At 46.0% G+C, this 25780-nt stretch overlaps 2 protein-coding genes across 3 annotated transcripts in view; one reads left to right on the plus strand and one right to left on the minus strand.

Moving 5' to 3' along the window:
* The first annotated feature begins 240 nt into the window (after nt 1-240).
* Nucleotides 241-4406, plus strand: SAP30L (SAP30-like). Of its 2 annotated transcripts, none has more exons than XM_006766283.2 (4): nt 241-383; nt 1630-1669; nt 2545-2643; nt 4159-4406. In XM_006766283.2, the coding sequence occupies exons 1-4, from the start codon at nt 340-342 to the stop codon at nt 4285-4287; spliced, it is 312 nt and encodes a 103-aa protein (XP_006766346.1). In that variant the 5' UTR covers nt 241-339; the 3' UTR covers nt 4288-4406. The 2 variants fall into 2 exon arrangements, with proteins under 2 accessions (XP_006766346.1, XP_015421119.1); XM_015565633.1 differs by having other exon boundaries at nt 2545-2565.
* An 18511-nt stretch (nt 4407-22917) lies between these two features.
* Nucleotides 22918-25780, minus strand: part of HAND1 (heart and neural crest derivatives expressed 1) — a 4984-nt gene continuing 2121 nt past the window's right edge. Inside the window, exons 2-3 of the mRNA XM_015565660.1 lie at nt 25448-25780; nt 22918-23852 (exon numbers count right to left, since the gene is read on the minus strand). Of these exons, the coding sequence (XP_015421146.1) occupies nt 23748-23852; nt 25448-25780 (438 nt within the window). The 3' untranslated portion in view covers nt 22918-23747. The remainder of the gene's footprint in view (nt 23853-25447) is intronic.

Consider the following 25780-nt stretch of genomic DNA (forward strand, 5'->3'; position numbering starts at 1 on the left):
TGCTGTGGGATCTCTCCTTGCTGAATGTGGACCACAGGTTTTCAGGGGGGACTTGGTTTATAATACACCCCAATGTGATGGGAGTATTCTCTTTGTGGGTGTCTTGTTCTGCAGCTCAGTAGGAAACGTCTGAAAATATGGCCTGCTCCTTGTTCTTCCTCCTCCCTCTCCAGTCCCTGGAAAAGGAGAGAAGCCTATTAAATTGACAGATGCTCTTTCCATGGAATTGGCAACTCTGACTTTTATTTGCTTCCCATCAGGTAAGGCACCTGTATATCTGCGATTTCCACAAAAATTTCATCCAAAGTGTACGAAATAAAAGGAAGAGGAAGACAAGTGATGATGGTGGAGATTCTCCTGAGCACGACACTGACATTCCTGAGGTAACGGTCAAAAACATCGGCTTGAGAAAGCTGGAAGGACGGGTTCTAATCGGGTCCTTACCTCTGGCCTGGTCTGCTTTTTTGTGCTAAAAACTCATTTTAGTCCCTTTGTTTTGCTGTGGTTTATTTGAAAAGTGAATCACAGAATTGGAGTAATACTAAATCTGAGAGCTGAACGCTTAGAAATTGACTGGTCTGACTGCCCCATCATTTTACAAACAGGCACAAGGACAGTTTGGGGGCTCCAGTCTAGTGCCCTTTTCAGTAGGCCACACAGCCTTTTTGTAAGAAAACCCTGGCAAATGATAAAATCCAACCACAGTGTCAAGTTTTTTCAAACTTTGTTTTTGTCTTAAAGTTAGAGACTGACTTTGTATGGTTTGGGGGAAGTCACTTCCCCCGTTTTCTAGGCTGCAAAATGAAGGCATAAGTTGTCAGTTTATCCCAGCTCTGACTTTCTGTCACTCTCCAATTCCTGGTCCAGGCTTGTTCCCAAGGATCATTCCAAAGTCATTATACTGGACCAGAGTTCTCAACCCTGGCACTATTGATATTTGGGGCCAGGTAGCTCTTGTTGTAGGGGCTGTCCTGTGAATTGTAGGATGTGTAGCAGCATCCCTGTATTCTACCCACTGGATGCCAGTCACACCACTCCCTGAGTCATGATGATAAAAAAATGTCTCCAGACATTGCCCAATGTTCTCAGGGTAAAGGTGGGGGACAGAATTGCCCCATGTTGAGAACCACTGCACTAGAAGATGAGACCTAGGCTTCTCAAACCAGAGGCCGCCTTTCCTTCAGAGTGCCAGTGTCCATTAAACAAGGCTACAGGGAGGAATATCGGATTCTTTTTCTACTTAAATTGTTTTCACTTAAGACTCAGCAAAGAACTGTTTATAGTGTACATTGAATATTTGACGCATGAATATTTCATAAGGCAATGGCCTTTTAGCACTCAGTGGAAATGACTGTAGGAATAGAAAGAGTAGGCGGGCTTTCATCTGCAGATGAGGAAACCTTTGAAAATATAGCCCTTTCCCTCTGCCCCTCCCTATGCCCCTTTTTTAATATTGGTTTAATGTATCTTCCAATTGCCTCTAGCATTATTAAATTTTATAAAGAAATGGATGTATTCAATTTCTAAATGCTTTTCACAAAATAAAAAAAAAGAAAAAGGTTTGAGGAATGTTTTGAAAAGAATGAAGGACTTTGGTCCCTCATATTGATCATTCATTTTGTTTTTAAGTGCTCTCCACCTGCCTGAAGCAAGAACATCTCTTTTAGAGGCAGGTAAAGGCAGCCCAACTTTCTGGGCCTTCAATGTTTCATGACTGTGCAGCTTTCCTCTCTTCTGTGTTAGGAGAAAAAGGGGGGGTCCTTTCCCCTTTGTTATCCAGTCATCTGCAGAGATCCTGACCCTAACCTGCTGATTTGTACACTCGCCACAGTAGCTTTTGAGCTTTCTCTGGAGGGTTGTTAAGGATTCTAATACCTGAAGGCTGAGCCTAGGAAATCACTATTTGAGAATAACAGTACTTCCCACTGTTCTTCACGCTTCTCTATCCAGTCTGCTGCCAAACTCTGGCCTGTCTTCCTTCAGGATGTCTGTCTGGTTTGACCTTTGCTCATGCCTGGTTTCCCCCTCTAGCATCACCACCCCTCCAAAGCTCTGCTTCATCATCTCACTTCTGGATCGTTGCTACAGCATCTCCCTCTGCCTGTCCCCGCCCATCGAACCACCTCTAGATCCATCTTCCTGGAACATCACCTGGCATGCTACCACCCAGTTTCACTCTTTAACCCCATTTGGATTGCCTATGACCCCCTAGCCCATCTGTTCATTTCCTGGCTTTCTGTGCTCATCATCTTCTCACTCATTCCCTACTCTTGCTCAGTTCCTCACTGCCTTTCTAAACCCTGCTCCCCTTAGTTAAGCTTCACGACTTCCATCAGCCTTTTGGAACCAGCCTTCCCCAGCCAGAACTCGTTCCACTGTTATTTTTGTCCTCCCAGCTAGTTATTAGTCCTCAATGGACCATTTCTAAGACTTCTTTGTAGTCATATCCACCCCACCCCTAGTGTAGTGCTAGGCACATAGTTGGCTCTCAGTGAGTCGTGGCTGCCCAGGTGATGCATAATGTGTTTCTCTTCTTCTCTCCAGGTTGATCTGTTCCAGCTACAGGTGAACACTCTACGACGTTATAAACGACACTACAAATTGCAGACCAGACCAGGCTTCAATAAGGCCCAGTTAGCAGAAGTAGGTAGACAAAATTGCACTCTCCGAAGAGAGAGCCATTGTGCCTCTGATGGTGACCTTGATTCTCCCTCCTGCTCTGTTTGCCTGTGGATCATAATCCCCTCCATAGCTCTGGAAGCAGCTTTCTAGTCCATCTTTTGCACAATTTAGAATCCCACAGCTTAAAACTTAGAAAGGCTCTGATTTTCATAAAAGAAAATCAAGAGAGAGGAAAGGACTTGCTTAAACTCACAGCAAATTGGTGTGATTCCAGAATTGAGCCTGGAACATCCTGACTCCTGATTCTAAGCCCTGAGTGTTCTTTTGTTTGTTTGTTTGTTTGCTTGAATCTTGTTTTCCAAGATTCTTTATAGATAATGGTCCTTCCTGCATATCAGATGTGTCAGATTAATCATCTCAGAACCTTCACTCATGTCCTATAGGATCTATTTTTCTTCTTTTTGGTTTTTTTCCTTGATTTCTTCTACTCTGATGTTGGTAATGGAAATATTTATTACAAGAATGGAGCCCAAGAAAGATTTCTCCTGCCCTGAGTTAACATAGTTTGGATGGTGGAAAACGCTCCATTGGCTATTATTTTAATATAATGACAGCCTGGCTTGATACTTCTGTCCTGTTGGCACTAGTGTGGGTACTCTCTCATCCCCCTTTTCTGCTTATTGTAGAAAATTTGGAAAATGGAGAAAAGAAAAATACAACCCTACTATCCAGAGATAACCACTCTATAGTTCTTTCTCTTTTTTCTGTCCTAGTCACTCGGTCTATTCAGAGATTCCCTAAAGGCTCAGGGTTCCACTGTTTTTGTCTTTCCTTTAGAGGTATCTTGCTGATCCATCATTTTTTCTTTAACTTCTCCTTCACCAGCATCAGATAAAACATAGGAGCACACAAGCCTTTCCTACTTTAAGACTGCATTCACCACTTGCCAGTATCCACCCCTGGTGGAAGAGATAGGATAAGGTGGGGCAAGAGGAGACCTGTTCTCAGGACTTGTAAAATAAAGCGAAGTTTCAGGAATAGAGAGTAAATGGTTCATTTTTCTTCAAATCTGGTGTGTCTTTCAAGATGAATTCTTGGGTCACACACTTACATCTGTTCAGTAGGCTACTCATTTGACATAATTTTTTAAAAGACATTTTTTTGCCAAGTACCAGAGCCTGAGAAGTTATGGTAGCAGCTGGCCAAGCAGAGCAGTCCCGGTCTCTTCATCTGTGGAGGTGACCCTGAGATCATGATGGGCAGCTGGCTGCCACTAAAATAGAAAGACTTGCATCTTGGGAGTATTGAGGACTAAAGTCCTGCTTTGGAAGCCTGGAAACCATTCACCTAAACCCCAGGGAAAAAGGGTAGTCTGCATTCTGCAGCTCTGCAGAGTTCTGTAGTGATCTTAACCCCCTCCATAGCTCTGGCAGCAACTTCCTGGTTCCTCTTTTGCACAATTTAGTCTATGGCCCTGATTTATGCATGGTTTTTGGTGTGTTTTTGTTTCTTTTTCTTTTTTTTGCCTCCATGTAGACTGTCAGTCGACATTTCAGGAACATACCTGTGAATGAAAAAGAGACCCTTGCCTACTTCATCTACATGGTAAAGAGTAACAAGAGTAGACTGGACCAGAAGTCAGAGGGCAGCAAGCAGCTTGAGTAAGGATGAAGCACATCTTCCAGGAATGAAGTATAATGTTTAATGCACAGGTGATATCTGCTACATTTAAGCCCATAAAGACTTATAAGTTTTATTATAAATAAAAATGTTTGAATGATAAATACTGTAAATCTTTTTGGTCAGGAGGGTTATATTCTCCTGATGCAGCATGTGTATATGAAGACTTTCTTTTAAGGCAACTACTGGGCTGAAACAAACAAGATCATAAAAAGAATGAAAGAAAAATTATGTATTGCAGCATTTAAAACAGCATTAAGTCAGTGCTCCTAGAAATGAGGGATACAAATATTTTGGTAATCACCTTATAATCCCACACTGCCACGTGTGAAATATAGTCCCGTAATAGCGGCAGAGTACAGGTGATGGTGGAGGTGTGTGAACAGATGCAAACGTGCTGGGGACGTGGGTGCCCCACCTTGTTGCAGGCCTTGATATTTATCAGCAAATCAGTTTGACCCTGGTCCCCCTCTCTGGCCCTACACCTTAGGCACAGTAGGCACTCAATCAGTATCTGTTGGCTAATTGAGCTGTCACTAATAGTGCTAGCCTTGTAACATCTGCTCCGCTCCTCCAGTTAATGAGATCTCTGCCATTTCTGTGGTTTACCACTTAACTTCTAGAGTGGGGAGGAAATCCTGATGAGCCAACAAGAGGTTTCAGCTCAAATTAGTACTTCAGGGAAGTCGCATGTGCCGCACTGTATTTGTGGAGGTTCCAGAAATGCGAATGCAGAGATGCTCGCAGGAGATGCAGCCCTTGATACACTCCTCTACACTTCACTCTTGGGGTGAAGTTATGTATTACAACTTAGGCCATTCTCCTGGGCCATAAATGCTCTGGCAAACGGAGATGCTTAGTGGTTTAGGGCTCACTTTCAGAAGTATCCATCCATAGTTCACACTCACCAAGAAAGCTGCTAAGAACCATGTGATTCCTGCTCAGAAATCTAGCGCTGGGATAAAGTCTGACTGGCCTTGATGCCCTGAGCTCAGGGGTCAGCAACAAATTCTAGGTTTGAGCAGCAAAGGTCAGTGCCGTCTGATGCTCATTTTTATGAGCAATTTGCCTCTCTTTTAGGGAGAAAGATTGCTAAAATGATTTTTTTTAAGTATTATAATTACCTGATTTTTTTTATGTTCAAAAACTCAGCTTCCTCTATCTATGTCACAGCCAAAGTATCCTTTGAAAACAAAGCTTTATATCCAAAAGTCTGCTTTTCCAAAATTTTCTAATCTATGTGTTGGGGGCATAGGGTGTGGACAGGGAATGGGAGAAAGGGAAGAAAAAGATGTAGATGCTAATTTCTGACCATCTTGACATACACTGGGGTCAAAAGTATCATTTTTTTACTCGGTTTTAAATCTGAGTTCTTTCTTAAGCCTTAAATGCTAAAAGTAGTAGTAGATTGCCTGGCCTAGCAGAGAATTAAATGTCTCACAGATGGCTTCATCTGAATACCACCACAGAGAAGTCAGAATGGAAATCCCTACTGAGCAGGGCGGTGGATTTGGGTCTGCGGAGCAGTGCCATGCTTTCTGTGGACTGGAGACAGGGCCACCACTCACTAAAACTCAGTGTGCTCCATTGCAGCACGCTTTCACCATGTTAAAATGCATGTCTAGCAGATGGCAGCCTTTTTAAATATGTATAAATGAATGTACATAGAACATACTCTTGACTGTGAGGGGTCTTATTTTAATACACCTGGCTGTGGAAGGCACGTCAGGGTGCTCTGAGTGTTTTAGCCATTCTGATCTAATATGTATTTTAGACACTGTCTCATAGCTGAAGGATCAAGAAGGCCCAAAGGTGTGTGGCTTCTCTGGGTTTTATTCCTGAGAGGCTGAATTAGAAAGGCTTTGATGGTGTCCGACACCAAGCCCTCTTTGTCAGGGGGCTTTTTTTCTCATCAGACTGGAGTTTGAGGGCAGCCGGGCCCGTAGGCTAAGGCATTGGAAACCTGCTCTCTGGAAATGTCCCTATCTTCTTAAGAAGGTGTATCTTCTGATGTTTAAACCAATGATGGATGTGTAGGTCACATCACTGTTCTTCTAACGGCAAATCTGTTTTCCCAGTAGAGAGAGACAGCGGTATACTTCTGTAAGAGCACATGTGGGTTCGGATGCATCTGTTCATGTGTCTGTAAAAATGCTTCTGTTCCAAAGTGAAGCCCAGGGAAACGCCCCCTTCAGCCAGATGCTGTGTGCGCTTGGTCGCATGCTGTCTTTCCTCTAAAGAGAGCTCTTTTGGAAAGTGGAGATTGTGGGTATCTTTTTCTTTTTGGAGACTTGTTGGGTGAAAGAAAAAACAAAGCTGTCCGAACTTCCTTTTGTCCTGTGTGCAGAAGTCTGTTCTGTCATCAGACCACTAAACCACTTGCACCGGTTTCGGCATGGGTATCTTTTTCACCTTGGAGACTTGTTGGGTGAAAGAAAAAACAAAGCTGTCCGAACTTCCTTTTGTCCTGTGTGCAGAAGTCTGTTCTGTCATCAGACCACTAAACCACTTGCCTTAGTCTCTTGTGCAGTCTCCATGGCTTTTCGTGGCAGGAGGCTCTGCCTGTGGAGTGGCCGAGCCCTCCAAAGCAGCTGGGTTTGGCTGCAGGGAGCAATGGGTCTGGGAAAGCAGTGTTCGCCTTCGCTGCCTGTGTTTTCATGCCGCCTGTCAAGGACTCTTGCGCTTCTCTCCACCTGTAACATGGCAACATTGCCTTCTCTCCTCTTGGTGCTCCTGGGCAAAACTGGAATTGGAAACAGAACTGGAGTTGTCTTCTTAAATCCTGCCTCAGTTCCGGCCTGGTGTGGTTCTTCACATGCCCTAACATTGTCACACGGAAATGCCAATATCCTGCTATTCATGTTGCTTCATTTTAAGGTTTTTAAAAATCAAACAGAAAGCTCATTATTTCAAAGAACAAGCTCTTAGGTTGGCAACAACACCTGACAGTGATCACAACTGAATCCCACGAAAGATTAAGGATTCAAGACTGGCGTGAAATGAAGAGGAATTTCACTTATGTGTTCCAGCCGCCACGTTGCTAGATGTTCCTGTCATGGCTGGATATTCACTGCTGGCCTTTCGGAGACAGATTCCTAACTGTTTGCAGTTGGAATGTTGCATCTAATCTTGGCATTTCAGCTGTTTATTTTGTGGAAATTTTTCTGGTAATATCCTACAGACAACTGCCTGGTGGAAGGGAGAAGGTAAGAAAAGAAGCTCACTTCAGGGGCCTGGCCTATTGAAATAGGCTGTCCCAACCCAAAGTAGCTGCTGCTGGAAGTCATCTGAAGGCTCTCAGTCATTACAATGAGAAGATCTAAAAGTTGGGAAAGGGGCTTTAAGTCATTCCATCCAGTCTAGCCATAGGTGCTGACATTCTGCCTACAGCCATCCCACCAAGGGTTTGAACAATCTGGGCTTAAACACCTCTAAGGACAGAGAACTCACTACCTCCTGGGGGTATCTGGTTCTATCTTTGCAAACCTCTGGCTTTTCTTTGTTCTCTGTAACTTCCATCTGAGTCTCTGCCCAGTGGGGGCCACATAGAAGAAGTTGCTCATCTTGGTCAAGGATCTAATGGCTGGCACTGTCCCAGGGCATAACAAGTGTCTTGTGAAAAGGAGCAGGTAGCAGATAGACACTTGGTTGTCCTCACTCTCCAGCCCCCTGAGTATTGGTGCATTTAGTTCCTTGTTGGAGAATGTTGAGGAAATCCCACCAGCCTGGTTCGCTCACTTGTTCTTGCTGAAGCTGATCAAGGGCGTCAGCAAAGGCAGGGGTCCTATTGGCCTGAAGAAAAAAACTCAAGACAGAGGAGGCCTTAGTTCTGTATTTGTCCCACAAAAATTGATGCTCACAGCACTTAGGGAAAACCTTACCTAGAAAATCTTAAAATATTGCTCTGTGTGGAGTTTAAAGTTTCCATGGCTGCTGAGGGCTTGTACCTTAAGATTCCTATAAGTACTTCACATACTGTTTTTACCAAGAAAATAGCTAAGGAACCTGGGGGAGTGGAAGCATCACATATCTCAGTGTCAAAGTAGTGCCATGTTTTCAAGCTAGAAAGTCGTATAAGGTTGCTGTTGTCCAATTCATTTTTAGAGATGAGGAAACTAAAATCCAAAAAACTTTGCTTGAGTTACATGGCATTCTCTGGACTAACCTCTCGTCCTGCAGCATGACTGTAATCCAGTCTAGAGTGACCTGCCTCAGACTCCTGAGACCTTGCAACTGAGTAGAGGTTCCCAAGACCAACCTGTAGAACTCAAGGTTGAGTGAATGATTAGGACTGAAGCACTCAGTTGAGTTTTGTAAAACAAATGGGAGGGGCGAACAGAACTAGCCTATAATTTAAGACTAGGATTCAAAAGTCCTGGCAGGGTTCAGTGTTGTCCTAGAATCTAAATTCTCATTAAGTGGTCTTGCTCTGTGATCTGTTGGTCAGACCTCGGCCTTTCAGGTCGTTGTTGGAGCTTGTGTGATTCACTTGGCGCTGACGGTACAGACAGCTCTGTGGCCCTGTGATGCACAAGCATTCCAGCCCCTTACTGGGCTGAACAGTTGAACTAAAGGACAGGTGAGCTCGGGAACATGCCCTGGGAAGCATGGTGCTTTAGGGGTGCCTTTTTATTCCTTTCATTTTTATTGCTGTTTCCAATTCATGGTTAGGAAAGGTAAAGGTGATCTGATGTTTTCAGGTAGACTGGGCAAGGTGGGACCTTTTCTTAAGGTAGAATGTCTACAATTAGTTATTTCATCTAGCTTGCATCTTAAAACAAACCCTCAGTTGCTTTCACTTGGTGAACGCATCTTTGCCAATGACAGGGTTGTACAGGATCCCTGTTTTACATTTCTATTATCCGTTACGCCCATCAGAGTGTTGGGGATGTGGGTTTTCTTTCCATTTTGTAACTGCCTTATTGAAAAGCAAGTGCCCTTCCATTTCAAGCCTCCTCATATTGTACATGTTTCCTGCCAAGTGTGGGGGATCATTTGTATTTTAATTTTGTAATCTATGGCTCTGTACTGTTGAAAGGCTCTCAATTCTGTGGGGTCTCCTTAGTAATGTATGTGACTTTTCATGTTGCAATATCACACAGATGGGACAGCCCGACTTTCGCTTAATAAACGGTCTGAATGAGTAATGAGACACACTCTATTGTTCTCTTTGAATGTCCACATGAAATTCAGCTGCTTTCACTTTCTCATTTGAGCCGGGCTACAAAGCACAGTGGTTGATGGTAGTGGTCTTTCCCCCCAGCTCCCAGTACTAGCTGCTCCACGCCCCCATTCAGTCCCAGGGCACACCGAGTGAGGGTAGATCAGAACGTAAGATTGGGCCCTGGGTTGAGTCCTAAATGCTGTGTAGCATACCAGACACCCTGGCAAACAGCTTCCCTCTCTGGGCCTTTAGTTGTCCATCTGTAAAATGAGAGTCCTAAGTAAACCGGGTGGAGAATTGCAAATGGAAATTATGCAGGGGGCATGCTGCACACTGGAAAACTCGGGTCCCTTCGGAGGGCAGCCACTACCCAGCTCCAGCCCATTGTTGCCATGTGGGAATGCCAGTTCTTGCAGTTTGATAAGAGGAGCTGGGAATAGAGACTTTTATGTAAATAGCCCAATGTTTAAATGTCCCAAAATTATTTTTAACAGTTGGCACATCTTCTGAGTGCTTGTTAGAAATCTCTGTCTTCCTCCTCACCTGCCAAGCCGTCTACTGAACCAGAATCGGCCTTTTAATGAAGTCCCCAGGCAGGATGGGGTTACCTGACTGAGCTTTACTGGTGAAGGTACCCGGCCCTGTGGGATGAAGCCCTTGCCCAGCCAAGCCTCAGACTCTGGTCTTTCACTTCACATGTCACTAGTGTCATTTTAGCACACCTCTGTCCTCAATAGAATGAAAGGAAAGCAATGCAACGTGTTTTAGCATATTACCTAGAAGTTATACATGTTAGCCCTAAAACTATAAGTAACATCAAAATTTACAGTGTCCTTCCTCTTTCCTCCTTCCCTCCAATTCTACTCCCCCGTCAGTAGTGTGGAGGATGACTTTTCAGGAGGCATTTGGGGGTAGGGAGGGTGGGAGTCTTGCCTACCACTGGGATTGATGATGGACTGTTGCTGAAGGCCATCACTTAGAGCAGTGGTTCTCAACCTTCTGGCCCTTTAAATACAGTTCCTCATGTTGTGACCCAACCATGAAATTATTTTTTGTTGCTATTTCATAATTGTAATATTGCTACTGTTATGAATCGTCATGTAAATATCTGATATGCAGGATGGTCTTATGCGACCCCTGTGAAAGGGTTGTTCGACCGCCAAAGGGGTTGCGACCCACAGGTTGAGAACCACTGACTTAGAGGCTCCCTGAATTGATTTCCTTCAGAAAGCAAAGGAAGTTCCAATTTTCAGAGTGTGTTGCCTCTTCATTTGAGGTATAACATAATTCATTGTTTCCACTCCCCTGTTTGCTGCCCTCCCATCTGCTACATGTCTAATCTGCCCTGTCCTCTAACCCATCACACACTGAACCTCTGAGAGGTACTTTGTCCCCAAGCTTACCCACACAGGCTGAGTCCTGCTGGAGCCGACCTCTGAGGATCCACAGACATCAGTTGTCAGAAGGATGAGCCCACATTCTAATGTACCATTAGAACAGAAGTTTCACTGGGAGCCAGACACCCTTTTTTCAGAATAGACCTATAGAATATTAAATATCAGATCATCTGAGATTCAGATGATCTGATAAAAACATGTGTGGCAGTTGCCACCCCATCAGAATCTCCTAAGAATTCTTACAATGCACTTCCTGGGCCCCCATTCCCATTCTCAGAATGGAAAGCTCAGAGGCTGAAGTCCAGGAATACAAATTTGCCCAGGTAAGACTCAAGCCCAAACCTCGGCTCCAGAAGTTTCCCAGTCCAGCAGCTTCAACCTCATCTGGACTGTGGTTGAAAGTTCCCAGTGAGACCTACTAAATGAGAATCTTCACAAGTGGGGCCCAGGAAACTATTTTTTTTTAAATATATTTTATTGATTTTTCACAGAGAAGAAGAGAGAGAGATAGAGAGTCAGAAACATCGATGAGAGAGAAACATCGATCAGCCGCCTCCTGCACACTCCCTACTGGGGATGTGCCTGCAACCCAGGTACATGCCCTTGACCGGAATCGAACCTGGGACCCTTCAGTCCGCAGGCCGATGCTCTATCCACTGAGCCAAACCGGTTTCGGCGCCCAGGAAACTATTTTTACAAAATCTGGGGAACCTGTATGTACATCCAGGTTTAGAGAGCACTGAGCCCAACCCCCTAAGTACAGTGATGGCGAACCTATGACACAAGTGTCAGAGGTGACACGCGAACTCATTTTTTGGTTGATTTTTCTTTGTTAAATGGCATTTAAATATATAAAATAAATATCAAAAATATATTTATTTTACCATGGTTGCAAATATGAAAAAGTTTCTATATGTGACACGGCACCAGAGGTAAGTTAGGGTTTTTCAAAATGCTGACACGCGGAGCTCAAAAGGTTCGCCATCACTGCCCTAAGACCTAGGGAGAGAAAGTAGCTGTTCAACCTCAAACAGCTCTGAAGTGTCAGAGCCTGAGCAGAGTGACCTGCACAGCCACAAAGACAATCAAGATGAACCACTCAAATGGATGGTCTTCAGTCTGCACAAAACTAGAGTGAAAATACCCTGGCTGGTGTGCTCAGTGGTTAGAGTGTCAGCCTTCACACCAAAGGGTCGCAGGTTTGATTCCTAGTCAAGGGCACATACCTAGGTTGCAATTTCAATCCCTGGCCCTTTCGGGAGGCAGCCCATCGATGTGTCTCTCTTTCTCTTCCTCCCTTCCACTCTCTCTAAAAATCAATTGAAAAAATATCCTCAGGTGAGGATTAACAAAAAAAAAACAGAGTAAAACTAATCCACAGTTTCAAGCACAGTACCTGGCATGTAGGGGGACACAGTTAATGTCTGCACTGAATCTTCCATTTATGTAACAGTTTTTTGGTTTCTAAGTATTTCATATCCAGAAATAATAAGAGCTGTAAGTGCAGTATGCATGCATGCCAGAGATGTTTCTAGTCTTACAGTTTGCATTGATTCATTCAATCTCTCACTACAATCATATAAAATAAGAAGTTATTAACTCTAGTTCACAGAGGTGTGAATGCAGAGGCTGAGGAACTTGCCCAAGTAGCAATGACAGCTAGAGGCACTCCGGCATTGGGACACTTGTCAACCCCACCATCAAAGAACTCGGGCATGTCATGCTTTGAAGCAGTGCAGCCACAACAGTCACCCCTGTCCCCCCATCAACTGGATTTACTAAACTTTAATGAGGGACTCCTAGAAGTTACTAAGACTATAGTTAGGAAATTTAATAGGGTTTAATGGAGGTTAACAAGGTACATCCAACTTCCCAGCCAGGTTTTAACTTACCAGAGCTGTACAGAGATTAACAACGCCAGGAGGTGTGAAGGCACCTGCATGATTTAATGGGGTTAATGAAACTGTCAGAGGTTGGCTGAGAGGGACAGAGCTGGAGCACACTGCTGTTAACAGTCAATCTGGTTGAAGTCAACATTTAGGAAACAGCTGAAGCCTGACCTGCCCTGACCTGGGTACCCAGGGTACCAAGTAAGAGAAGGCCGCAACCAAGATGCCAACGATGGCTAGATCTGTTGTGGGATCTGGAGTTTTACTGTCTCCTCTGTGCTTTTTTGGGGATTGTCTAAATTGTTTATCATGGGCCTGAGCCATTTTCACCAAATCTATAAAATAGCAAAGCAATTTTTTTAAGTGCCTTCAAAACACATACTCTTTGCTTGCACAGTTTAAGTTACATATTCCTAAAACCTGTAGAAAACAGTAAGAGCAGTAAAAAACAATAAAACAAATCTTAAATTCGGGCAGCGCTTGATTCCCTGGGTATTGTCACACGTTACAAAATAATGATACTCAGGTCACACTGGTGAGTGGGGAAGTCAAAGCAAATCCTCATCTTCTGCCTCCCAGACAGTGCTGCTTTTTCACTGAGCACTGAGTATGTGGTAGGTATTGTGTTAATCACTTCACATGCCTTAGGACCCTATGAATACAATTATGCTCTTTATACCATAAGGACGGAAACAGACGTTTGTAAGGTGAAATGGCTTGTCCAAGGTCACTAGAAAGTGGTGTGGAAGAAAGTCAAAGGCAAGTCTATCTGACCCCAGAATCCACTGTGCCCTGCTGCCTTCTAATCGGATAAGCTGGTATCTCACGGGAGTATTGTTTAGAACAGCGGTCAGCAAACTCATTAGTCAACAGAGCCAAATAGCAACAGTACAACGATTGAAATTTCTTTTGAGAGCCAAATTTTTTAAACATAAACTATAAAGGTAGGTACATTGTTATTAACTTAATTAGGGTACTCCTAAGGCTTAGGAAGAGCCGCACTCAAGGGGCCAAAGAGCCGCATGTGGTTCTCGAGCCGTAGTTTGCCGACCACGGGTTTAAACAAGGAAGAACTGGAGACAACCTCAACTAATAGGGGACTGCTTTTAAAAAGATTATACTTTTACATTAAATACAATAATTACTATATATAAATTATATATTATAATACATAGTATTATAAGTATATATGTCAAAATTATAAAATAATATTTAATGACATTCTTAGTTTAAAAATACTAGATATGTATACTATATATGTATACAAATTATATTAATGAGTATATACGATGTGGATATGCATAGTTACATCTGTGTATACAGGGTGCCCCCCCCAAAAAAATGTATACACACTTTAACAGCTGATAGCTCCATTGATGTTTCTTTTCAGATTTAACTCACCATGCCTTTATAATTATTCAAAATGTGTACACATTTTTTGGGACACCCTGTGTACATACACATACAGAGCTGTATTTAATGTGACTATGACCATATTGTAGGCATATCAACGAATCTACTTACCAACCCCGTGTACAGCCATACTATATCTTCTGTATCTATAAAATTCAGAGAAAGGGTAAAATAGGAAGGAAGAGGCTTTCTGAAAATCAAGAGAGCTTCCTGGAAGAAGGGGCTCCCAAGAAGGCCCTTTAAGGAAATGGCAGGTTAAGCAGGAGACTGAGGATGAGGGAAGTCCAGTCCGGAGCGGAAAGCCTCAGAGGCCAGAGTGAGGAGCTGGACCTTGGGAGTCACCAAACCTACAACCATTAAAAACAAAGCCAGACAACGAAACGTGGCCAAGAAAATGCGTGTCCGCTGCGTGCCGGCTGTCTGCGGGGCTCTGCAAACAGCTTGTCCCCCAGGAGCCGGGACTCTCAGGGAGCTCATACCTAGACAGCGGTGGAAGCAGACGCCCTGCTGAAAACCAGGGGTCTGCGAGGAAGGCACAGAGCCCAACGCACAGGGGAGGCCTGCGTGCGTGGATGAGTGCGTGCGTGCGTGCGTGGGTGCGTGCGTGCGTAAAGGGGCTGGCCGTCTTAGAGAAGCCATGTAGTGAGCTTAGTTAAGCGACGGTGGCTAGGGCCGCTTCCTGAGGACGCTGGCCAGCAGCAAGCGTGGCCTCTGAGCCGTTGGAGCGCGTCTGAGCCCCGCCACATGTCGCAGGCAGGAGTGGACCAGGCTCCAGGGGGCACAGTCAGCGGGCAGGGGGGGCAGGCCCAGCCATGTCAGCGAGCAGCGGCCTGAAGGTGGAACTGTGTCCGAGGAAGCTGTCCGAAACCCGGAGACGGAGGACGGGGGCCAGACAAGACCCCAGCCTGCCCGTGGGGTTTATCTCCTCCAGACGAGGGTGAACGTGGCTGAGCCCCTTTGAACAGTTCCACGGAGGCTCCACCCTCTGCCATGGTAAGGGTGTTTTATTTCTGGTTTCTAATACCACTTTTCAAACGCATTCTATTCCTCTTTCGCCCTAGGAATGTTTCCAAAGCTGAACGTGGAAAAGTGCTCAGGATGACATCCCCGCAGAAATGATGGCTTTTGTCTGTTAAACACCTACTAGGTGCTGGACACGCTGCTAGAATATTTTTTTCTGTTCTGTTCTATTACTGTTTCTGGCAATCATCCTCACACAATCCTGCAAAAAACTGATCCTCCCTAATGTTCAGGTGGAGAAACTGAGGCTCAGAGAAGTTAAATAGATGGCTTATTCAGGGTCTTATGGTGAGCCAGAAATGGGACCCGTGCTAATCCGACTCCGTGTCCCATGCAACCTCTACCACAGAGAGAAGCAGATCCTGACAGTGTGGGAGATGGCAGGGTAGCGAATGCTGTTGGAATTCCGGAAGCCACCAGTCAGGTATTCGGGGCAGGGGGAGCCGCCCTCTGCAGGCCATGAGCCCAGTGCAATCGTGGCAAAAAAATTTGTAGTTACCAGGAGAAGATTGTGTTTTGTTCAGTGGCTCCCACCCCATCAGAAGAAGAAAACGTGTGATGCATTTTAGACTTTGTAATCGGGGAAATACAGACTCCTACCCCAAGGTGCCTCTAGGGAAGAAAGCCTCAGAGATCTTGGATTGTAAAACCCATCATCCCTCAGGAATTTGCCTCCTTCCCAGGACTCCCGGCTCTGTGAACTTTCTGCGTCCCTTCTTTCCTGAAACTGCCAAAGAAAGTTAGGAAAAGTGGGCCCTGGGGCTGTCGAGTCACTGTGGAGTCGGGAGTCCTCCCTGGCATTTTTTCGGAACACAGAGGAAGGAGTATGTCCACCAGGTGGCGGCCTCCCCTAGTGGTAGCCCGAGAAGGCATGGGAAGGCTCAGGGCATTTTTTGTCCCCCTCACAGACGCAATGTTATAAATACTTTTCACTAAGCACTATTTACTAAATACTATTGTAAAAACCTAGACAGTCGAAGCAGAAAGGGACTTAGATCTCTGGTCCCACCTTCTCACTTTACAAATAACACCAAAGTCCAGTAGGGGCAAGGAAATGCTCAAGGTCACACAGCCGCCGAACCCCCTTCTCTTGACCTCTGGGTCTGGGGCTCTTTCCACCACACTCACTGTTCTCACACTCCCATGAACACCCTCTCACCCCATTGGGCCGCCGGAACACTACCCTAAGCCAAGAGCTGGGGCAGGGGAAAGCCATGTTCCCTCGCCCTTACCTGCCATTCCCTATTGCTTCCAAAGCAGGCCCTGCAGCCCAGCCCCAACTACAACAGCAGCAGTAGCAGTGGCCCATGTTTACTACTGTCTGTTCTGGGCCAGGCTAAGAGCTTTCGGATCTTCACATCTCTGAGCTATTCTGCTTTCCCTTTTACAGAAGAGGGCTTTGGGGCTCAGAAAGGGTAATAAGCCTGCCCCATGCCACACAGCTTATCCAACCAGCTGATCAGGTTTTCCTATTTTTTTTTAAATATATATTTTATTGATTTTTTACAGAGAGGAAGGGAGAGGGATAGAGAGCCAGAAACATCGATGAAAGAGATCGATCAGCTGCCTCCTGCATGCCCCCCAGGGGGGGTCCCTCTCTAAATGCACCACCCTCTTAGGATACTGATATATTCACCAATCCAGAAGCTCCCCGAATCTCATTGTTTCCCTTTGTTTTTTTAAAACATAGTTTTATTGATTTCCGAGAGAAAGAGAGAGGGAGAGAGAGTTAGAAACATCGATGAGAGAGAAGCATTGATAAGCTGCCTCCTGCACACCCCCTACTGGGGATGTGCCTGCGACCAAGGTACATGCCCTTGACTGGAATCGAACCGGGGACCCTTGAGCCCGCAGGCTGACGCTCTATTCACTGAGCCAAACCAGTCAGGGCTGGTTTTCCTATTTTAGCCTGACAGTTCCCTGAGTTGAGGAAAGGTATTGTTAGCCCATCTTAGAGATTAGAAAACTGGGGCCCAAGAGGATGATTGGCCCAAGGTCACCTGACTCATGGTCGACTTGAATCTGAAACCCAGGGCTCCACCCACTGGGTGCAACCTCCAAAGGTCCCTCCACATCTCACTGCACAACTACATACAGTCCCCAGGTGTCTCTGGAAGTCATGGAACTCAGCAGCTAAAGAGCAGGTTTGGGAGACAGATGGGCCTGGGTCTATATGCCAGCCCTGCCGCTTGATAGTGATATGACCATTAATAAATTACCCTCTGTGGTTGTTAGGAGGGGTCAGTGAGCCCATATATATTGAGCACTGCTGCCTGAACACATTAAGTGTTCAGTAAGTAGAGGCTAATTATTGATATGATTAACTAAAGCTATGTGTCTAATATTCCTGCTACATGAGCCTTAAGACCTGCATTGTTCAATATGGCAGCCATTAGCCACATGTGGCTATTGAATACTTGCACTGTGGTCTAAACTGAGAAGAGCTTTAAGTATAAAACACGCCCTCCCCCCCAATTTTGAAGGCTTAGTATTAAAAAAAAAAGTAAAATATCTCATTAATAAATTTATATTGACTACAGGTTGAAATTATATCAGACATATTAAATAAAATAAATATTTAACATAAAGAATATAAAATATATTAAATTTAATTCCATCTGTTTCTCTTTACTTTTTTAATGTGGCTACTAAAAAGTTTGTAATTACATACATACCTCGTGTTTGTGGCTTACGTTATATTTCTACTGTATAATGCTGCCTTATATAGTTTCAGAAATTCAACTGCTACTGCCTACCTGCCTCTCAGTTTACCTTCATGATTTGGAATGTGAGGGCTTTGAACCAAGAATGCACTCACTAGCTGTGTGCCCTTGAGCAAGTCACTGTTACCTTCTGGGCCTGTCAGAAATATGCACTATATTTCCAAAACAAGCAAACAAACTTAAATAAATTCTTAGTACCTCACAAGATTATTGTAGGGATTAAATAATGTAATAAAGGTAGCTCTGCAGTGGAGAACATGCTGAGTACTTCACACACCTTATCCCATTCAGTCCTCATAAACCCCGGCAAGTGGAGGCAATGATCTCTCCCATTTTGTAGATGAGAAAATTGAGGCTCGTAACCTGTTCAGGGTCTCTTGCCACTGTATTGTTCTTTAACCTGCACTAGAAGTAAAAGGTGTTAAGTAAATAAAGGGAAAAGAAAAATACAACTTCCTATGTGACCTTGGACCCTCTCCCATTGGGCCTCAGTTTCCCCTTCTGTAAAATGAGAGAAATGTTTAGATCTTTGAAGTCCCAGTATTTTGGGGTGCTTTGAACATTTTAGTGAACATAAGACTTCTGGAACTCGCAATGCCTTCCGTGTCCATTCTGTGGGGATAAATGTGTATTTCTGTTTGTTTTAATAACATTTGTAGGAGCTTTATATAGTGTCTATGTCTGCTTACATTAGACGCTGTGTATTATAGTTAAGAGTCTTTCACTGTTTCCCATATAAACCTTGTTTTTTTATGGGTTTGGGAGAGCTCAGCTGTAAAAACTCAGCTTTAAAAAAAAATTTTTTTTTTCCAAACAAATTCAGTTTAAATCGGGAGACTGGTTTCAGACACTTTAGAGCTTGCATATTTTTTCTTCCCAGTCACTATTCATTTAAAAATGAGATTGGCTGATTTCTTAGTTTCGTTTCTTTTATGAGGATTTAGCAAGACCATAAGCTTTGCTGCTGGTTGCATGAAGAGAAAGGATGCATAGCCCTTTCCAAGAGAGAGCCCTGGGCCTCAAGTCTCCAGGCTGCCTTCTAATCCCTTGACTGGCTGTGTGACCCTGAGCTGGTCACTTCACCTCTCCAGGTTTTCCTTTCTCCTTCTATCCATGAGGAGCCATAATCCCTGCCCCTGCTTCCTTCTAGTTTCTAGGGAGGAAAATGTGCTTAGAGAAGTGAAGGTACCGAGGAAAGGTGAATGAGCTGTACAAACATCAGAGGCTGGGACAAAGAATAACATTCTGAATTTTTCACCAGCAGAAAGTCGATTCCTAGATTCAGTGTTACAGCTGGGAAAGAATCCGGGGATCAAGAAACTCACCCCTTCATCACTATATACATGGATCCACTCTGAGTGGGGACAGAGAAAGAGGATTCCAGGTGAGTTGGAATCCCAGATCCTTTCCCAAAATCCCTTTCTTTCTCTACCTTACTTTACCAAGGAAGGTCAGACTAAGAGGCTGTATTTGCACGCACGTACCTACATACATACATCCTGGAGGCACTTTGAAATGTGGGGAAAAGCCAGGTCACTGATGACAGCAAGACCCGCCCTTTGATCCGAGCTCTGTCAGCCTTTACGGTCCATGTGACATTGAACAAAAAGTCCTTCACCTCTCTGAGCCTCAGCTGCCTTAGTATCAACCTCACACAATTCTCATTAGGCTTAATGAAATAATTCATACCAAGGGCTTCCATAATTTCCTTAATAAATTTTAGTTGTTATTATTTCATGCATTAATAGGTTTTAAATGTGAGAGAAAAGTCTTTATTTACTGTGTAGGAGGAAAAAGCAACTCTTCAAGACAAATATTTACTATTGTATGTTAATTGATGGTGATTATATGGATTCTTTCTTACTCATTATGTTTATACCCACAGCTAGGTACTCAATTAACATGTACTGACTAAACAGTGTACACTGGCAATCAGAGAAATTAAAAGGAAATTGCAGCTTACTTTTTTATTGTAAAACTAATACTTATTTATTGTATAAAAGAAAGTAGATGCCCTTGCTGGTTTGTCTCAGTAGATGGAGAGTCGGCCCTCAGACTGAAGGGTCCCAGGTTTGATTCTAATCAAGGGCATGTACCTCAGTTGCAGGCTTTATCACTGGCTGGCCCTGGTTGGGGCGCATGTGGGAGGCAACCAATCCATGTCTCTCTCGCACATCGATATTTTTCTCTCTCTGTCTCTCCCCTTCCACTCTCTATCATAAAAATCAATAGAAAAATACTCACCACAGTGCAGGAGCTGGGTGTGTGTGGAGTTGGGCACTGGAGAATACGCAGGAGGAAAAATCAAAATTATCCTTATTCCCTCAACTCAAAGGTAGAGGTGTAAATGTCTTGTTGTATATTCTTCCACTTTTTCTCCATGAATGTTTATCCATTCATTAATTTATTTTCACATAAAACAGGTCAGGATGGACAGCCTTCAGTAACCTGGGAGAGTGTTTTCCCCCCCCCAACGCAATATATCATGAACAACCTCCATGTCAACCCTCACATTTTTTTGTGGTGGCTGAGTAGTAACCCACTGTACGGGTGGATTTCTTTAACCAGCTATAATTCTGTAATTATAGCCCATCTGGGTCCTCTCCTATTTTTCACTCCTTAGTAGACTAGTCCTGTAGTTAAAGGTTTGTAACACCAATGAGTATTTCCTTACGAGAAATTCCTGGAATTTACTTTTAAGTTCATGACCATTCCATTTTATCCCTAGATTTTTTTTTAAGGTGATGCCCTTAAAAATAATAATAATGGCACTGCTTCTGCCACAGCCCGGTTGAGGTAGGTTTCTGGCAAACAGCATTGAACCGTGGGAGAGAATAAGAAAGTAAAGACCGGGTTCTGAAGCCATTTCACAGGAGGGGATTGAAGAAGGGTGAGAGGCTCGGTGAGAAGAGAGGAGAGACAGCGCAGAGACCGGTTTTTTGGAACCCCGAACTACTCCGTTCCTCTCCAGGGGTCCCGCTGTTCCAGTCCTGGAGTGGGGGCTGGGCACGCTAAGCCCCTGGAATGAGGCTGGGGAAAGTGGGAGGACAGCCTAGTGACCCCTCAATGGGCATGCCCCGGCTCAGCTCCCAGGTCCTAGGTCTGAGATTGGGACAGACGAGGCTGCGGCCGAATTTGGGGCTCCACCCGCTCAATGGGGGTTTGGGCCGGGCCGCTGGGGTTTCCGACGAGGCCTGGTTAGGCAAACGTGGCTGGGGCTGCGCAGGCGGTACCCCTCGGTATCCTCTCTCCTCTCACTGGACTGGACGCAAGAAAGGGGACCCGGTGCGCATTCTTCCCGTGCCTAGGATACTTTGGGGACTAAAAATAGTCCCCAGAGCGCGCTCAGCAGTGAGACTGAGGTGGTCTGAAAACCCAACTGGAGTCCTGGGTTCGAATCCCATGAGGCCCCCTCCGCGCTGGCGCAGGTCGATCGGTTCGCTCCCTGAGCCTCAGTGTCTCGGTGCGTGCGGACCAGGATTTCTAAGGGGCTTTCTAGCTCTAGGAAAGGAAAAGAAAGAAAGAAAAAAAAACCCGATTTTTGTTTTCTGCTCCGCCCGAGGGACCTTCGGGCCTGGGGCCGGGAACTGAGGCCGGGGGAGGGGTGTGCCAGGACGGCTCATTACCGCGAGGTGTTGCCCTAGTTAAATCACCGGCCTGTTTGATCTGGAGGCGGGTGGCGAGAGGGAAAAAAGAAAAAAGTAGGGGGGTAGGAGTGGAGAGAGGCTCACACCTCCCCCACCATTTCCTCACGTCCATAAAACACCTTTTATTAACTCCTTCGTGTCCGGAAAGGCCCGCGTGGCCGCTGGGCCCCTGCCACGGTGTTTACAGCCAAGACTAATGGGGCCCTATATTCACCCCGATGCTAGGACGAGGCGCCTGGACACACCTGGCCCAGAGCTGCCGGGGTCTCCTTTCTGGACCCCAAGCCACGGCCCCCAGCTCCCAGTGTGGGGCTAGAAAGCGCCCAGGGACCCACGCGCGTGTTCCCCCAGAGGCAGCACCGGAGACCCGTACAAGCACTGCAGACCATGCGACCCTCAGGCAATCGGGGGAGCTGTTCAGAGGCATAAAAGCACGTAGCCTAGTGCCTAGCACAGTTGCGCGCAAGCAAAGCAAAACTAGTTGTCTGTACTCTATTATTCAGGGACATGTAACAGTCTTTTTGCCCACCCCAGTTTAGCCCAGACTTCGCCAAAAATGCACTCTCTTTTATTCACCCCCACACCCAGCCCTGGGTGTGCACGTGGGAGCGCAAAGATGGCTCTCCTACACAAGTGGCGGAACTAGCATGCACATACCCCCACCCCTTTGCACGATCCGTTTGCTCTCACAATTATTTGTTGAGTGCGTTATTGCTGGAGAGAAACCTAAATGTCTCAATTTAACTATAAGCATTCTCAAGCTTATTTTGCTCTCGTATAAAATAATAGCTGTTTCGACTAGTCGAGCCCTTACTGTGTGCTGGGAGCTCTGCTAAGCAGATTCTCGTTGGCCCTGGCACGGGCACTGGGCCCGGAGTGAGTTTCCGCACCATTACCTACACAACTATGTTCTTCATTTAATGTGGATGAACACCGTATGCTTGAACACATCCCTCTCTTCCCAGCTTCACTGCCCTTGCCTAATAACCCCACTTTCTTCATACTGACCTGGTGTTAGACCAGCCCAAACGCCGACCCACCTAAATCATAGCCCAACAATCTGGGTCTAATTCCTTTCTAGTTTTCCTTTCTGTGAGTTCACTAAAGTTATCCTGTCCCGCAGTTATGTTCTAAGGAGAGCTTTGTTCTTCCTTCAAGGAATAAGTCCTTTATCTGCCCCCTCCCTTTGACGTGACTTGTAGTTTGCTTTGGCATTTATCGAAAAAAAGTAGGAGCGGGAGGCTCTCTACCTAGCAGAAACAATGAAGCCAGGGATACCCACCAAGACATCACACAGGCTTCCTCCGATTTCAGAAAATGTTTTATTAGTCAAGAGCATAGATACTGCTTTGGCAAGGGGAGAGGGCGGTGAGTGGTCATATAGATTTGAGGTAGAAAAAGGGTGGGGATGGGGGAATAAACAAACACCTGAGCACAGCAGGCATCGTAGGTAGTTTAAATACATAAAAACTTTTCAACATTGGGAAAAGCTTTTATTTACAAATGAAGGGAGGGAGGGAACTAGGGGAAAGAAGGAAGAAGAAAGAGAAGAAGAAGGAAGGAGAAAAGAAAGGAAAGAAGGAAGGGGAAAATGTGTTTCCCTTGGAGCTAAGTAGGAAGTGCAGCGACAAAAAAAATAAAATAAAAACACCACTGTTTGAGGGAGATTAATAACAAAAGGCAGCCCTCCATCTTCCCGACCTGGTTCTCTGTTCTTGGCAGTAAACTATTGATTGATTCCTCTTATTGCATTTTAATTAGGGAATTGAGCACTCAAGGGTTTTGATTGGAACCAGAGGGAATTAGAAAGAGAGCCAGATAGCACAGTGGGGAAGGTGCTGGGGGTTCCAAATTCGCCCCAGAAGGGTTGGAAGGGTGCGTCTTAGCCGCTCGTCCGGAGTCCCACAGTCTCTCCTTTTCGTATATAGTGCTGCCAAGAGCCGCCCTCTTGGTTATGGGGGTGGATATATATATTTCTCTTTCTCTTAATGTATTAAAAACAATTTCAAATGACATTGCACGTGCGATCCAAGTGTGTTGTTGCAGCCAGCGACCTGCCAGCACACAGCAGAGGCTCGGCAGGACGCGCCCCATAAGCCCCTGGTACCCAGAGCCTGGCACTCGTCTCCTTCCTCTCCTCCCGGGCCTCTGGGGTCGGCCGCGGTGGTGGGGTCCTCTGCGAGGGCCTTGGCTCACTGGTTTAACTCCAGCGCCCAGACTTGCTGTGGCCAGCCTGTGCGCCCTTTAATCCTCTTCTCGCCTGGGCCCAGGGCAGGAGGAAAGCCTTCATGCTGCTGCTGCCAGAGGACATGCACAAAAAAAGAGGCGAGAGAGACAGGTTTAAATTTTTCTGCTCCGGTCGCCAGAGCGTAGAGTGGGGTCGGGGGAAAGGTGTTGGGAGCAGTAACTGGGAGCCTTTAAATAAGTGACGGATTTCTGTTTGCGAAATAGGCAAACAAGCTCATAAAATTTGCCTTTATGCTCCGAGTCTGGGGGTGGGGGCAGAATGGGCTGGGCAGCTGCTGGGGGTTCCATAATGAGAATTTTCTGTGTCTAGTGAAATTGATGCGCCTAGGTTTGGCGTGATGGCGCCCAAGAGAGACTGCAGGGATTGGAATGGGAGGGGTGAGAATCTAAGTTTTCCCGCGCGCTCAAGGACCTGCTCTCCCCACACAGCCCCCCCCCCCCAGGCTTTCCAATCTGGTTTAGCCCCTGGGCTTGGACACTGGGTTGGATCCCCACCCGCCCACTGGTGCTGGGTAGCTTCAGACAGCTGGGCGAAGGGTATTCGGCCTGGTCTACTATCCCACACCCCCTTCCCCCGCTCTCCAGCGGGGATTCTTGAAAGAGGCGGTGAAGTGTAGAAGGTGGGAATACGCCCAGTAACTACTGCCACCGAGGCGTCACTGGGCCTGCATCTCCTCTAGCTGAGGGCAGAGGTTTATGGACTCGATGCCTATCTTTCCCAGTCTCCCCGGTTGAGCTTTCCCTAGTTTGCTACAGCCTCTGCAGGTCAGACCAAACCCAGCGGGGCTCTCTAGTCAGCTTCCTCCGGCAGCGCCTGAGCCAGAGCGTACTAACCTAGAGAAACTAGTTCTCTAGCCTGGAAATCTCCACCCTCTGAGGTTCCACAGCTCTGGGCCAGCAGAATCAGGCTTCAGAAAATGTCTCCCTCACTGGAGAGGATGGAGAAAGGCCAAGTAGAGACTGTGATCTCCGAAGCCAAAAGAAGTTAGTGAGACTCTCCCTTGTTGATGCTGACACACCAAACCATCAAGGTCGCCCTTGGAACTAGCCCGTGGGAAGTGCTCTGGACTGAGAGTAGAAGACCTGACTTGTTTTACCCCAGCTGCATCTCTGACTCCTCAGGTAGGTGCCCTTCACCTCCAGTCCCACGCTGGGCCTCAGTTTCCCTGTCTATAGGAGGATGTAGGTAGACTAGCCTCTCTAGCAAAGGTCCTTTGAAAACAGTAACTAAGTCCGTAAGCATAAATTCACACTCAGGCACATTAAGTAAGGAACTCCTACAGCATTCTTAAAGTGGCTTCTAGGAGAGCCAGGGGTAGCTAAGAACCCCTCGAAATTGGAAGCGAAATATATGTGTATTTTCTCCGGGTCTTAAGCTTCCAATGGATTCTTAAAAGGGACTCCATAGCCCCTCCAAAAAAGTTCAGACTGTGCCTTCATTCACAGCCTTACAAACAATATCCCTCATTACGTTCAATATTAATCTTTCTCCCTCACGCACACAATCCCACATTTCGACCATCTCAGAACTTCCCGCAGCCTCTCAAAATCTCGCACACCGCAACACAGGCTCCTCCACTGCGCGCTCGCCTGCCGGTGCCCACCGCTCGCGCCCTGGGCTGGAGCTTAGAGGCTCCGAACTTACCAGCTCCCTTTTCCGCTTGCTCTCTCGACTGCCATCCACCTTCTTGATTTCGGCCTTGAAGGCCTCGGGGTCGCCGGCCTGGGCGTCCTTGGCCAGCACGTCCATCAGGTAAGCGATGTAGCTGGTGGCCAGGCGCAGAGTCTTGATCTTGGAGAGCTTGGTGTCGGCCGGCACGTTGGGGATGCACTCGCGCAGCTCCGCAAACGCGCTGTTAATGCTCTCCGTGCGCTTCCGCTCCTTCTTGGGTCCTGAGCCTTTCCGCCGGCCCAGGCGGCCGCTGAGGGCCTCCAGGCTCCCCGGGCTCTGGCCGGACCTGGCGTCTGGGACGTAAGC

Source organism: Myotis davidii, unplaced genomic scaffold (assembly GCF_000327345.1).
Source record: "Myotis davidii unplaced genomic scaffold, ASM32734v1 scaffold18, whole genome shotgun sequence".
In the NCBI taxonomy this organism is placed as follows: domain Eukaryota; kingdom Metazoa; phylum Chordata; class Mammalia; order Chiroptera; family Vespertilionidae; genus Myotis; species Myotis davidii.